The sequence below is a fragment of the Chelonoidis abingdonii genome, chromosome 4 (genome assembly GCF_003597395.2).
Source record: "Chelonoidis abingdonii isolate Lonesome George chromosome 4, CheloAbing_2.0, whole genome shotgun sequence".
Lineage (NCBI taxonomy): Eukaryota > Metazoa > Chordata > Testudines > Testudinidae > Chelonoidis > Chelonoidis abingdonii.
This window is the reverse complement of record NC_133772.1, coordinates 145,545,932-145,560,013: the sequence shown is the minus strand read 5'-3', so window position 1 is coordinate 145,560,013 and position 14,082 is coordinate 145,545,932. Positions and strand designations below refer to the sequence as shown.

Genomic DNA, 14,082 nt, shown 5'->3' with positions numbered 1-14,082 from the left:
GTGAGCCGATCCCTCCCCGTACCCTGACTGAGGCAGGCACCATGGCATTATGTTACAGTGCTGCCTGGGATGCTCGTATCATCACCAGTGCCTGGTGGGTTTATCATCATCAGGTAATGAGATCTTGCTTGTTAGTTTTGAGAAGTTAATCTCTGAAAGAATGAGTGAAGAACTGTAGATGTAAATGTCACTACAGATGAAATTAAAGACTAAAAGAAACACAGTTGTATATAATATGTGATGGTCCTCACAAGTTCTCCCTGGCTCTACCACAGTGGCCTTGGTTTGTGAATCTTTGGTATAATGGGCCCATGACCCAAGAAATGCTGTGGTTTCGGCATCTTTTAAAAAGAGGTTAAAGATCTGTGATGCACTGCGTTCATCTCTTGTGAGCACCTCCGGTGGGCTGGGTGCAAACCTGCACGCACTCGGCTCACGGTGTCCGTTGGCTGGTGCCCTCATCAAGTCAATCTTCAGTGGCTCAGCCCTCTGGCTAAGTCACACATAGGGCATGGTTTCACTACAGAGTTTACTGTGGCGCAGCAGCTGCTCGAAGCCAACAGGAGAGTGTTCTCCTATTGTCTTAACTACTTCAGCCTCCACGAGTGGCAATAGCTATGTCATGGGAGAAGCTCTTCTGCTGATATAGTGCTGTTCATGCCAGTGCTTAAGTTGGTGTAACTTGTCTCTCTCAGGCGGGTGATTTATTCACCCCCCTAGGAGATATAAGTTATGCCAACATAAGCTGTAGTGTAGACATAGCTATAGTCTAAATGCATGAGAGAATCCCTTCTGGGTGACAAAGTTCCAACACAGACTATCACTGTGCCCATGATGGTATCTGTGGCCCCGCCTTTGGGCTCAGTTCTCAGCCCCTTCTGGGCTAGCTTTCAGTCTGTCTCTGCCCTGTTATGGAACACTGCCCTCAAGGCATTCTCCCTGGAGACTTTGTCATCAGCAGTTCTCTAGCATCCCAGCTCTCCAGCCATTTTACTCCTTAACTTCAGTCCCCTTCTGGGGGTAACAAAGTTGAAAGAATGGTTGGCCCTCTTCAGGGTCTTCAGCTCCATCCCTGGTCCTGTTTAAACTCCCAGCCCCTTTCTTAGGCTTTTAATGCAGAGTCTTATCCCCTCTTTGAAGCTTAAGCCACTTCTCCTGGGGCCGGTGGAGGAACCCAGGCCCACTCACTATTCCAGGTTCCAACCCAGGGATCCTATAGACAACAGCCACATACTGATTCTGCTACTTGGTTGCTGCTGCTATTCCTGGATGGCTTCCCACTTGGTCCCATCACTTTCACCCATTACCTTGGGTTCTAGTCCTTGGGTTCTACTTTCTTGTTCCCTGTTTGCACAGGGTCTCGTCCAGGCCTCCTTGCCTGGAGAGTCTGTCTTATCCATTTCAGTCTCAGTCAGGAACTGACTTGCTCAGGTGGGCCTGCTGCTCTTTTTAACTGAGCCTGCTAGGCTCTGATTGGCTGCTCCCCTGCAGCCTTTCAGTGCAGGCCTGGGGGACCTACCTTTACTGTGCCTTCTGGGGTGGGGTGTGGTAGGGACTGCAAGGCCTCCAGCAGGTCTCAAAGGGCATGATGTACCCCAGCACAAGGTCATATTGTTTGGGAATGATTTTTAAAAAGTGTGATCAGTTTTTAATTTTCTGTTAGAACGTTAATTCACATATTAAATAAAGGTTGGTTTGTTTTTGGTGTAAAACACCTAGAACGTTAGAATGGGCAGGCAACATGGAGAGCTGATCTGTTTTCTAGTCAGTCACTTGACATAATTTCACCAAGCTTGCTGTGGTTTGCCCTTTCCAATATGATCTTTCTTCATGGCACTGTCCTGTAACTGGGGCTAGCTCATGTAGACATTCGTTGTATCTCTGCTTAAGTATCTGTGTGTGGTTTTGGTTGCTGTCTTGGGCACTAACAGTGAAAGACTAGTTCTCAAAAAGTTTTGGAATCTCTCATTGCTTCCCTACTGGGAAAACAAATTCTTTCTGTTTTGCTTTGAACCTTTAATCTCAAGACTGATTAAGGACTTTTCTCTCTGGCAAAGAAGGCTGGTCTCAAAGGAACCTCCTGCAAGCAGAGCACCAGTGTTGCCTGGGAGCAGTGGAATGGGGAGTCTTCCATTGCAGAGCCCACTTAAGTCAGCTCTGGGAAAAAACTGAGGGCTTTGTCTTCACTACCGGGGAGATCAACACTGTTACGGGTGTTGATTTAGCAGGTCTAGTGAAGACCTGCTAAATTGGTGGCAGAGCGCTCTCTGGTCGATCCCTGTACTCTAGCTCCTCAAGAAGATTAAGGTAAATCGACTGGAGAGCATCTCCCATCAATGTACCGCAGTGAAGACGCTGGGGTAAGTCAACTTAAGCTACATCGACTCCAGGTATGTTATTCATGTAGCTGGAGTAGCGTATCTTAGGTCGACTTCCCCTGGTAGTGAAAACAAGCCCTCAGATTCATAGATTTTTATGACCAGAGGCAACTGTTACGCTCAGATCTGATCCCCTGCATAACACAGTCTATAAAATGTTATCCAGTGATTTTGACATCGAGCCCAGTAACTTTTGGTTGAACCAGAGCATCTTTTAGAAAGATGTCCAGTGATGATTTAAAGGCTTCAGGTGATGGGAGGTTGTTCCTCAGAAATTCCTCCCTATAATACTCTTCACTTTGTGAAGTTACAAAGCTGTCCTTCGAAATCAGAAACACAGTTAGCCTAAATGCTCATTTTTATTATAGTTATTACTCAGTGAGGCACAGTTTTCTACAGTACTTTATTAAGTATACAATATGTGGTACTCTTCTTAGGTGTCTAAAACAGCACCAACTGGAGAATATCTGACTACAGGAAGCTTCATGATAAGAGGTGAGAACTTGAAGAGAGACCATCAATTTGTAAACCACAATTATCTGGAAAATCTGTATCTTCTACAGTGACAAGGATCACTGCAAGAAGTTGGCAAAAAATGTTTATATATTTAAACCACCTTATGTTTTCCTTTTCCCCCCCCAGGGAAAAAAAACTTTCTTCCACCTTCATATCTTATGATGGGGTTTAGCTTCTTATTTAAGGTACTGTCCCATTCATTGGTTGCATTTGTCTTCTTTTTTCTTACATAAACATAAAAATGAAATCGTTCACAACAATCCTTAATTCCCATAAGCACCTTCCCTTCCAGTAGGTCACTATCATTTTGTTTGTTCTGAATGGAAGAGAATCCTTTAACCTAGTTCATGAGGGTGGCCATGCAGCTCAGAAACAGCCAACTGAAGAAGCAAACTAGGTACAATGGGCTAAGCTTACCAAAGAAGCTGCCACTCTTTAAATATTTTTCCCCTTGGAATGGGATTCCTGTTTTAATTATTTATTTAGAACAAACAAATCCTGTGAGCACAGTGCCTCCAGATAGTGTTTTTAATAACAAGTGTTTAAAGTGTTAGCCGGAGTTCTTGGAGCTCCCTTTCTGTGTGGAGTTGGATGGGTGTGTGACTAGCTACAGTGGGCTCTCACTAGCCTTCATCTTTTAGGGACATGCTTTCAAAATTAGTTTTCAATAATTGACACTCCTCCCCCCCCCCCCCTTTTCCTCTCCACTAGTAAAAGAGCTCAAAAACTTAGGAGTCTTTACCTAAAAAGAAGGAAAAGAAATTGAAGTGGGGAAGTCAGTTATTGCATGTAAAGGGTAGTAAAGGTCTGGTATTAATCACCAGGGAAGGCAGTTTCAGGAATGTGTAAATGAGTTCAAGGGACACGAAGAATTTGTTTCTGGAGAGGGATAAGATTGAAGGGTATGCTGGAAAAACAGGAAGATGATGTCAAGACAAACAAGGGACACTTAAGGTTTGCCAAATGGTTTCCGCACAAGAGCTTGCATTAATGTAGTTGTTTTCAATCTCTTGGCCAGATCCAATCCTCATGAAATCAATGAGATTCTTTCCATTGACTTTAAGAGTAGGTGAATGGAGCCCATGCTGAATATTGGTGTTGGGCTCCTAAGAATCAGTATTAAAATTTGAAGTTCCAGATGTTCATTCACGGCAGTTTCTCATTGGGTTTGGTATAAGCCAGTTTCCTCGGAAATCCTTTTGCTCAATATAAAGGAGCTGCTTCTGTCATTTAGGTGGAGGAATCTTGTGTTTGGAGACACAGAGACGAACGAAAGGTCAAAGTGCAGGATGAGGATATGGAGTCTGTGACCAGTAGTACCAATGAACTGGTGTCAGAAGAAGTGGAGCTACTAGGTATTATGGAGGGTTTAATATATTTTACTGTGGGCACACTGGGAACTCTTAAAAATACATTGGGATGTGCATTCAGCTCCCTGAATTAATAATATGTTAGTCAAGTGTCTTTAAACTGAAATGTCTTTTCCCCTAACTCATTTAGAAGAAGCACCAGAAGGAGATGATAGCAGCACTGATGATGAGAAGGCACTGCCTCAAGAAATGCCTGATGGTATTGAAGTCAGGGCTGAGAGTAAACTCGAAGAGGATGTTGCTCACACAGACAAGGATGGAATAAACAAGCCACCAGCACAAGAAGAATCCTCTGAAGATGATGATGTAGAATCTGAAGAAGAGGCTGAAGGTCGGGAGCTGATAAGTGAAGTGAAGGAGGAGGAGATAAATTATCCAGACACTGCAATCGACCTGTCACATCTTCAGCCACTAAGGTAACCAAAAGAGCCTCCACATTTGTCAGCAATATGAGCCATTCTATGAATGTCAGTGCCTTAAAACTATGTTTATGTGATAAGAGGGATTGCAGTGAGTACATGAGACTAATCCTAGTATTCAAAGGTGCAGGCTGCCTGAATAACAAGTAAAACAAATGTATACATGTTTGGTAGTGCTGGCCCACTCTTCCTAGATGGTCTTCTTTACACAGTTCTTCATTTTGGGTTATCCTAGTCCCCCTTCTCTTGACGGTAGCAACCACTGGACTAATGCATTCTCTGGCTGGGGCATATGTGGTATTCTGGCCATTGTCAAGGCTGTTATAGAAGCATAGAAATGTAAGGCTGGATGGAACCTTGAAGTCGTCAAGTCCAGCCCCCTTCCCTGAGGCGGGGCCCAAGTAAACCTAGACCATCTCTGACAGGTGTTTGCCCAACTGGTTCTTAAAAATCTCAACAATGGGAGTTCCACGACCTCCCTTGAAAGCCTGTTCCAGAGCTTAACTACCCTTAGAGTTAGAAAGTTTTTCCTACTATTTAACCTAAATCTCCCTTGTTGCAGATTAAGCCCATTACTACTTCTCCTATCTTCAGTGAGCATGGAGAACAACTGATCACAGTCCTCTTTATAACAGCCCTTAACATACTTGAAGACTTACCAGGTCCCTCCTCAATCTTCTTTTCTCAAGACTAAACGTGCCCAGGTTTTTTAACCTTTCCTCATAGGTCAAGTTTTCTAAACCTTGTATTGTTTGTTTTTGTTGCTCTCCTCTGGAGTCTCTCCAGTTTGTCCACATCTTCCCTAAAGCGTGGTGCCCAGCATTGGACACAGTATTCCAGCTGAGGCCTCACTAGTGTCGAGTGGAGTGGGACAGTTACTTCCTGTGTCTTACATACAACACTCCTGTTAATACACTTCCAGAATGAAATTAGCCATTTTCGCAACTGCATCACATTGTGGACTCTAATTCAATTTGTGATCAACGATAGCCCCCAGATCCATTTCAGCAGCACTACCGCCTAACTAGTTATTCCCCGTTTTGTAGTTAGGAAGGAAAAATCAAATACACAAGTGCAGAGTACTTCACTTATCTTTATTGAATTTCATCTTGTTGAATTCAGCCCAATTCTTCAATTTGCCCAATTTTGAATTTTAATCCTGTCCTCCAAAGTGCTTGCAACCCCTCCCAGCTTGGTATCATCTGCAGATGTAATAAATATACTCTCAATCATTATTCAGATCATTAACGAAGATAATGAATAGTACCGGACCCAAGACTGACCGCTGTGGGACCCCACTAGATACACCCGCCCAGTTTGACAGTAAACCATTGATCACTGCTCTCTCAGTATGGTCTTTCAACCAGTTGTGCCCCTACCTCATGGTAACTTCATCTAGCTCACATTTCCCTAGTGTGCTTATGAGAATCCATGTGGGACTCTATAAAAAATCAAGATATATTGGTTGCTAGGGGTGCTTCAAGCACAGGGCATTTTATAATTTTTCCTCCTTGGGGAGACCAACCTTCTTCCACTTAAGTGTTCTACCAGGACCTAGGAAATGGGAAGCTTAAGATCACGTCTGTTTTTATTCAAGATGGTAATGACTGAAAATTATTGTCACTTGAAATGAGATGGTGATCTCCAATTAGTGCCAGTGGCTAATATTCCTACCACTTACCCCGCTGTCCTCACAAATGGTGCAACTTAGCGGCTTCACGGGCAAGAAATGAATGGGCATAAGAATGAACTGTGTTATCAGACTGTTATTTCTCTAACGACACAATGCACCTTTCAGTCTTCACAGATCCCACCAGAAAATGGTTACAAAAGAGGAAGCATCTAACCTGGTAAGCTCCCTGACAAGATCTTCAAACAAGTGGCACAGCATGTGATTTCAATGAGTGGAAATAATGAAATATAACTTTTTTTCATTTTTTTAGAGTGACAGTAAGTCACATGGGCGAAGACACTTGTCAGCCAAGGAGAGAAGGTAAGAATGTCTTCATTTGAGGGAAGAAAAGATCTTAAATATCTCCGTGTATGAAAGTCCTCATTTCTTAAGGAGGAGTTAACCTTTTTGGAGGAAGGCACTTGCAGTGTGTTTCTTGCCACTTGAAATTAATGATATGGATATAACAGACACTGTGAACACAACGGATCTGGTTTTTATTAGCTGGAAGAATTGGGTTTTTTTGATGGGATACTGGGTAATTTCAAAGGTCTGGTTCAGAATATAAAGGATCACTTCCGCACTGTGGAAATGAATTAGTAAGGGCTTGTGATCTAGTTCAGGTTTCTATGCCACAGACTACTATTTCCCGCAAAAATGCTGTGGTGATGGTCCCATGCTTGTGTGTGTGAAAAAGGCAGGAACTGAATCCAAACTCAGTTCTAAGCCCAGCAGCCTCTCTTGCGGGCCCTTGAGGTGGAGATAGGAGTTGGAACCAAAGGGGCACCAATTTCCTTTCTGGATGTAGTTGCTTAAAGAGCTTCCCAGTTTCCAGCTAGGTGTCTGTCTAAGCCACATTGACATCAGCTAATCTGACCGTGTCTTCTTCTAGGTATCTTCCCTTTCACTCTGGGTACATTTGTCAAAGCCAAGGCTTGAACCAGGAACCTTTAGGTCAGGGGTGGCCAACTTGTGGCTCTTCAGAAGTTAATATGCGGCTCCTTGTATAGGCTCTGGGGCTGGAGCTACAGGCACCAACTTTCCAATGTGCCAGGAGGTGCTCGCTGCATAGTGGATTCTGTTCTCTGAGGAAAGATGGCCCTCCCTGCAGAAAGAAGAGTTCTGTATTTTTTTGGACAAAACGTTACTTACTTTGATAAGAATGAAAGACACTGGCTGAAGCAGCAGGGCTGCCTGTAGTTCCATGGTCTGAGGGGAAGGAAAACCAAGAACTTTGAGCTTGGCGAGTTCCTACCTTGGCCTCTTCTGGGAACACAGACCCAGAAGTAGCCTTGTATCCCAATGTGTATCTTACGGGACCAGTAGTGCCAAGTAAGCAGTTTTTCATGTGATGAATCACTTTATCATTGGCTTCTATGTTTAAATTTTGAATTTTTTATTATAGATGTGACTTATTTTCCCGTGTTCTTGTTCTTATTTGGTCTATTGACTGAACTTGTAGAGATGTATCCTTTGGGAAGACGGGTGCTATGTTAACGTAAGATCATTGTCGTTTCATACCACAGAACCCTGTAGGAGGGCGTATCCCAATGATTATTTTTCTCTTAGGGAAATGAAGAAAAAGAAGCAGCAACATGACATAGAGGATTTAGAACCACCTGAAGGAAAGGACAGAGAGACCAGCACGCAGCTCCCATCTTCTCCTGTTTCAAACAAGAGCATGTCAGCCCCTCAGCCCATGAAACGAGGACAGAAGGTAGAATGGATGAAGTTGCAGAATTGATTAGATTTACGCAATGAAAAGGGCCCTCTTAAAGATGCATCATATTTTTAATTTTTTTTGCATTTGCCCAATATTCAATTTGCATATTCAAACATCTCCAGGCAGCTGACAAATTTAGACTCACTTGAATAGTTGTCTGTGTTTAATAACAGTTGTTGATTTGACTAACATTCAGCACTTGATACTTCTCTGAATAGAAATGACATCTGTTGGGTTAACACAGTGCTTAAACTAAAAAGAACAGAGGGAGACTAAATGCCATATACCAATGAAGAATTGAGCTCTAGGTTGATATTTGCAGAAATTCCTTTTTGTTATTTGCTAAACTATTAACCCCATTTTTCGTCTCTGCAGAGTAAGATGAAAAAAATGAAAGAGAAGTACAAGGACCAGGATGAAGAAGATCGAGAGCTCATAATGAAGCTATTGGGTGTAAGCCAAAATAACTATGGTTTTTCCTTTGTATTGTTTGTTCTGTGCTTGAGTGTAGGTTTAAATTATTTTCATATGTGAAATCTAGTCTGCAGGGTCAAGCAAAGAAGAAAAAGTGAAGAAAGGTAAAAAAGGAAAAATAAAAGAAGAATCAGTAAAGAAACAAGCCCAGAAACCAAAGAGTGGCCATCAAGTTGATGCAAGTCGTAAAGAAACCCGCCCCCCAGTAGAAGTATTAACACATGAGGTACAGGACATGGCCCTGGAAGATCAGCAGGAGGAGAAGGTAAACACTGTAGACCTGTTTCATTCTCCACACTTTGCAGCATCTTGCTGCTCAGGCTGTTAAATCATTACTTTATTGTACTATAAATATTAAACTGAATCTGTGTGGTGCTTGCAGAACTGCTTACTCTGCTGCATTCGTGTAGCTGCCACTTTTCTTAGATCAGTGTTTTTTGAGAACAGTGTATATAATGTCACGACTAATTTTTAATAGTTGTAAGGGGCACCAACCCAAGAAACCAGGAGAGTGCTCCCTGGCCTTCGCTGGAGCACAGACCCACCAAAACTTGAAGTCTGAGGGGTATGGTGTGTGGCTGAGCTGTGTTGAGGATCTCTTAATGTCACGCTATATCAATTGTGCAGTTAAAAAACAATAAAGGGTTTTGTAGGTTGGCAGCTTGACTTTCAATATTTCCACCCAAATCTTATCTTCTTCCACCTTTGCATGTGCCAAGGAAGTTTGGGGATAGAAAGAAAAACCCTATATAAAAATGCAGCAGTACCAGACATACTCTCCCTTAAAATGGAGTTCCATACGGATTGAGGAGACTGTATCCACACATGGCTTTCTTTGCTGGGAATGTGACCTTTCTGGGAGAAGTATTCTGATTTTCTACAAGTCTTAATGTTCCCTTTTATTTACATCTGTGGTGCAGGAAGAACAGGATCAAGATCAACAGGAAAATGAGGTAAATTTATCACCTTCACACTTCTAATAAAGTGTTAGAATAAAAGTGCTTAGAACAAGTTTTTAAGTCTCTGCTCAACGCTGCGAATGGCCTGGACCCCAAGGTCCTATCTGCTAACCCAGTCTGAGGTGTGTCAGTGAGGCTTACAGTTCCTACCTTGGAGAAGATTGGGCATGTCACAGAGGTGAGGCACTTGGCCTTCCAGAAGGGAGCCAGTCACTATGCGTAATGACAGCTGAGGTTTATTGATTATGACTTTGCTATAGACCCCATGAGTTCAGACATATTATCCCTGCATTATAACTTGGCTTTTTCAGTCACAGTTAGGATGTGAATTGTCAATCCAGGTATAAATGTTTCTTTATTATAAGGATCAAATCAGTTAAGGTTCTTCTAGTGGAGAGTTTAAATGTGACCTTCCTAGTCTCTCAGTTGTATGGCTATATTAGTGCATAGCAACAAAACTTGGTTAAAATAACAAGGATTTGACAAACCCATTAAGTAGTTTTCCCTTTGTCTTCACCTGATTAACTCCATGAAGACTTCAGAACAGTGGATGATCCCACATCCCCTATAGGCTGACACAATAAGTAAACTAACTCTGATGAAAACAGTTCTTTAGACTAAAAGTTCCAGTTTACTTTTACAAAATTGTTTACTGGACTCTTTAAAAAGCACTTTATATTCAATGTACAAAGCATATATTTTCTCAAAAGCTTTCAGTAGATGTATTCCACACTTAGAGAATTTGAAGAAATGGATTTCTCTAAGAGGAAAAGTATGTACTTTATTTTTGTATTAACAAGTCTTAATTGACTATGCTAAAATATAAACCAAATTTGGAAACTCCCCTTTACCTCATTTAAGACTAAAAGCCATGTCACCTTGGACATTCAGATTTTTTTTAAACTAGGGCTTCTCCAGTAGCCCATCACCTCTTGATAAATTGAGTACATTTCAGTAACACTGTGACAACAGATTATGGTATGATATACACATGGGGATTGTGACTTCTCTGCACTTGGGCTGTAAGGGAGAAGGACCAAATTCCAACCTCTTCGATAGTAAAAGATGGGTTTATTTTTACTACTTTCATTGTTGCTTTTTGTTTAAATGTTGTTTTCTAGTTTCACAGCAAGGATTGTCTTTGCTATTTTAGGAAGGAGAGAAACTGCTAAATTCTTTGACAGGCCAGCCTCACTTGGAGGATATCCTCCTCTTTGCTATACCAATATGTGCACCTTACACTACCATGACAAACTATAAGTAAGTTGCAGCGATTTATCTGAAGTCATGAACTTGAATTTGACAGATTGGCAGCACTTTGAGTTAGTTACTTAATACCTGTGTAAATGGTGTGATTTTTTTTTTTCTCTGTTTAAAGATATAAAGTGAAGCTCACTCCAGGCACCCAGAAGAAAGGGAAAGGTACTGTATACAGCATAGTAGAGTCCTTTTCAACCCAGCAGCTTTTTAAGCTGGCACGTGCCATTTCACAATTTCTTTCATGTACTTTTTACAGCTGCCAAGACTGCTTTGCATAATTTCATGCATTACAAAGAAGCTACAGCAAGAGAAAAAGATTTATTTCGCAGTGTTAAGGTAAAGAGCCATCTCCTTGGCTTCTTCAGACTGTACTACAGCAAGAATGAAAGCAGCGTTCAGTGCTATTGCTTTCGGTTTTGTCCTTGCTTTACTAACCACTTATGCTAAATTCTCTCTTTGATCTTGTATTTAGCTGTGACATTGAGTACCTTTCCCAGCCATGAGCAAGAGCTCTGGGAAAGTTTGTCTCTCTCCAACAGAAGTTGGTCCAGTAAAAAAAATATCACCCCCACTTTGTTTCTCCCTATTGGCATAGAAGATGAATAGACTTTTGAGGCCAGAAGGAACCATTAAATCATCTAGTCCCAATCCCCTCATCACATGCCGGCAAGATTTACTCAGTTACCCCTGTCTTGAGTCCAATAACTTGTATTTGACTAAGAGTACCCTCCAGAAAATCATCCAGTCTTGATTTGAAGACAGCAAGAGCTGGAGAATCCACCACTTCCTTTCCAGTGGTTAATCACTGTTAGACTTTTGTGTTGTTTCGAATTTGTCCGATTCCTGGCATTGGTTCTTTTTTCTGCCTTTCTCTGCTAGATTCAAGAATGCTTTAGAACTGAGTATTTTCTGTACATGAAGGTACATACACACTGCAATCAAGTCACCTTTCAATCGTCTTTTTGATAAACTACAGATTAAGCTTAAGGTCTCACTGTAAGGCACTTGCTTCAGACCACAAATCATTTCTGTGGCCCTATATATTGTCTCCAATTTTTCAACATCCAAACAGTACACAGTAGTCTAGTGTCTCACCATGCCCTGTACAGAGGTAAAATCACCTTCCTGCTCATACTTGCTATCCTTGTTTCTATAGCTAAGGATTGCATTGGCAGTCACACTAGGGCTCATGTTCAGTTGCTTATCTGTGATCCCTAAATCCTCTTCTGAGTGATGGCTTTCTAAGCGAGGTCTCCTGTCTGCGGGGCCTGCAGGATTTGTTCCAAGATGCACGACCTCACATTTTGCTGTATTAAAACACATGTGCCAAGCAATCCAGATCCCACTAACTGCCCTGTCCTCATTTACTATTCTGAAAATTTTATCATCAGTTATCTTATTTTCTTCTAGATCCCTGATAAAAATGTTGAATAATCTGGCCTGCCGCTAGTTGTGGTGGACTTGTTGGGAATGCACCCCTGTGATGATTCCTTGTTAACTATTTTATATTGAATACCACTGAACAAACTAGTTATGTTCAGATAGATAGCTGGAGTGTTGAGCATATATATGACCTGGTGATCTATTGTTTTCCATGGAATGAGTGGGAGGTGCAGCAAGTGTTTATTCAGAGCACACTGCATTTTCATCAATCATTTGCTGAACTGTCACATGGCCACTTTCTAGGCTGTAATGTAGTGACAGTGACAGGTTATCACTGATTCATGTGGCATTACTACTTTGCAGCTGGTAGTCAGAGAGGACAGGGGAGGCTGGGAAGGAGTGATTGTTGAACACTTCCTACGTGATTTTGACCCCTGATTTTGTTTCGTAGGATACTGACTTATCAAGAAATATTCCTGGTAAAGTGAAAGTGTCTGCACCTAAGCTCCTGAACATGAAAAAGAAGTGAGTGGTGATCATACATCATGCATACGTGTTTAAACTGCCACTACTGCTTCAGAAGAGGACAGTGACAAACCTACCACCTGGACTACTTCAAATTTTGCTAATAAAGTAAGATAGTTACAATCAGTTGGACTAAACTGAGAGGCAGAGATGAAGAGTTTCCTGCCTCTGACCCTGGCCTAGATCTATTTGTATGGACTTTAAATTACATGTTGCATGTGACTCCTCCAAAGTGCACAAGTAAAGTATGACCGGCCTTAGCTGTCAAAGGCAAGACTGATTTTGGACTGATACTCTTTCTAATACTGTGAGGACTGGCACAGACCCCCTCCATTCTCTCATTGCTTACGCTGTAGCGAAGTCCTGCTGCTTGTTCTTTCCAGCTCTCCTTTGGCAAAGGCTGGGTTTTAAACATACTACCCTGCTTGGAGCCCTCTTTCTAGTCAGGACATTGACTGTATTAATCTGCTTCTAGTTAACAGTATCGTGTTTGGGAATGAAGATAGATTTGACTGTACAGGCTTTTGGTAAACATTATCAATCTGTCATATGGTAAGAAAAGTCCTGCAAGGACATAAATCTAAGTCTTGCTTCTGACTAATCAGCTGCAGTCACTTAGTGGCCATGGAGCACCACAACCTGGTAACAATGCAACATTATGAATGACTGGGGGATAGTATAATACTTTGCCCATAGTGTGGGGATTTTTAAGTCCAAAAAATATGTACGATACCTGTGAGCAGACAAAAAACAGGCCAGAATAAAACAGATGAAGGGTGAGCTGTAGCTTAAAAATCACAGATCTAATACAATGCCCCAATACTATTCACTCCAATGGCGAGCACAAAAGACAGCTAATTGAATTACAGTAAGAATATTCAGTTTAGTGCTATGAAAAGAAATGAGACAGTAAGTGGAGTGCTGAAATCACTTTGTTCCAATATTTAAATCACAAGCCATTTATTAGTTTCTCAACCCCTCCACTGTATCAGTGGTGGCCTGTGTCTCTTGATTCCTGGGAGACACAGCAGAGCCAGAAAGGCCTTCATGCTGGTTGCTGCTCACATACATAACACTGTACTTTCAGTAGCTTTTAAACTAGTGAAGCTGAGCAGAGCCTGGCAGCTGTTAGTCATCAGCTTCACAATATGCATGAAGCTCTGAATATGGAAGCTGCTGAAGGAAACAGCACATTAATAATCAAGCCATGCCTGGCAAACTGGCAGTTTGTGCTTTTGGCTACTCCTAGACATGCATGGTCCAGTTTGACACTTAACTACTGATTGACTAAAGCATTTTCACACTCACTACAGGATTAAGACAAAATACAATGTCTGCTTATCACTCACACTTACAGTTCTTAAATAACCGCACAGCAACAGGACACTTAATCACCATCCCTC

At 41.8% G+C, this 14,082-nt stretch overlaps 1 protein-coding gene across 2 annotated transcripts in view; it reads left to right on the top strand.

Moving 5' to 3' along the window:
* The window catches only part of NEMF (nuclear export mediator factor), a 29,045-nt gene extending 15,534 nt beyond the window's left edge, over nucleotides 1-13,511 (top strand). Inside the window, exons 18-32 of one of the 2 annotated variants that reach the window (XM_032768758.2) lie at nucleotides 1-113; nucleotides 2,816-2,873; nucleotides 3,021-3,079; nucleotides 4,129-4,249; nucleotides 4,395-4,680; nucleotides 6,482-6,533; nucleotides 6,627-6,676; nucleotides 7,925-8,072; nucleotides 8,454-8,531; nucleotides 8,620-8,817; nucleotides 9,473-9,505; nucleotides 10,665-10,771; nucleotides 10,890-10,933; nucleotides 11,028-11,107; nucleotides 12,606-13,511. In XM_032768758.2, the coding sequence (XP_032624649.1) occupies nucleotides 1-113; nucleotides 2,816-2,873; nucleotides 3,021-3,079; nucleotides 4,129-4,249; nucleotides 4,395-4,680; nucleotides 6,482-6,533; nucleotides 6,627-6,676; nucleotides 7,925-8,072; nucleotides 8,454-8,531; nucleotides 8,620-8,817; nucleotides 9,473-9,505; nucleotides 10,665-10,771; nucleotides 10,890-10,933; nucleotides 11,028-11,107; nucleotides 12,606-12,683 (1,505 nt within the window). In that variant the 3' untranslated portion in view covers nucleotides 12,684-13,511. Of the gene's footprint in view, nucleotides 114-2,815; nucleotides 2,874-3,020; nucleotides 3,080-4,128; nucleotides 4,250-4,394; nucleotides 4,681-6,481; nucleotides 6,534-6,626; nucleotides 6,677-7,924; nucleotides 8,073-8,453; nucleotides 8,532-8,619; nucleotides 8,818-9,472; nucleotides 9,506-10,664; nucleotides 10,772-10,889; nucleotides 10,934-11,027; nucleotides 11,108-12,605 lie in introns of those variants that run through there. The other variant, XM_032768760.2, reaches the window with a different exon arrangement.
* The last annotated feature ends 571 nt before the right edge of the window (nucleotides 13,512-14,082 follow it).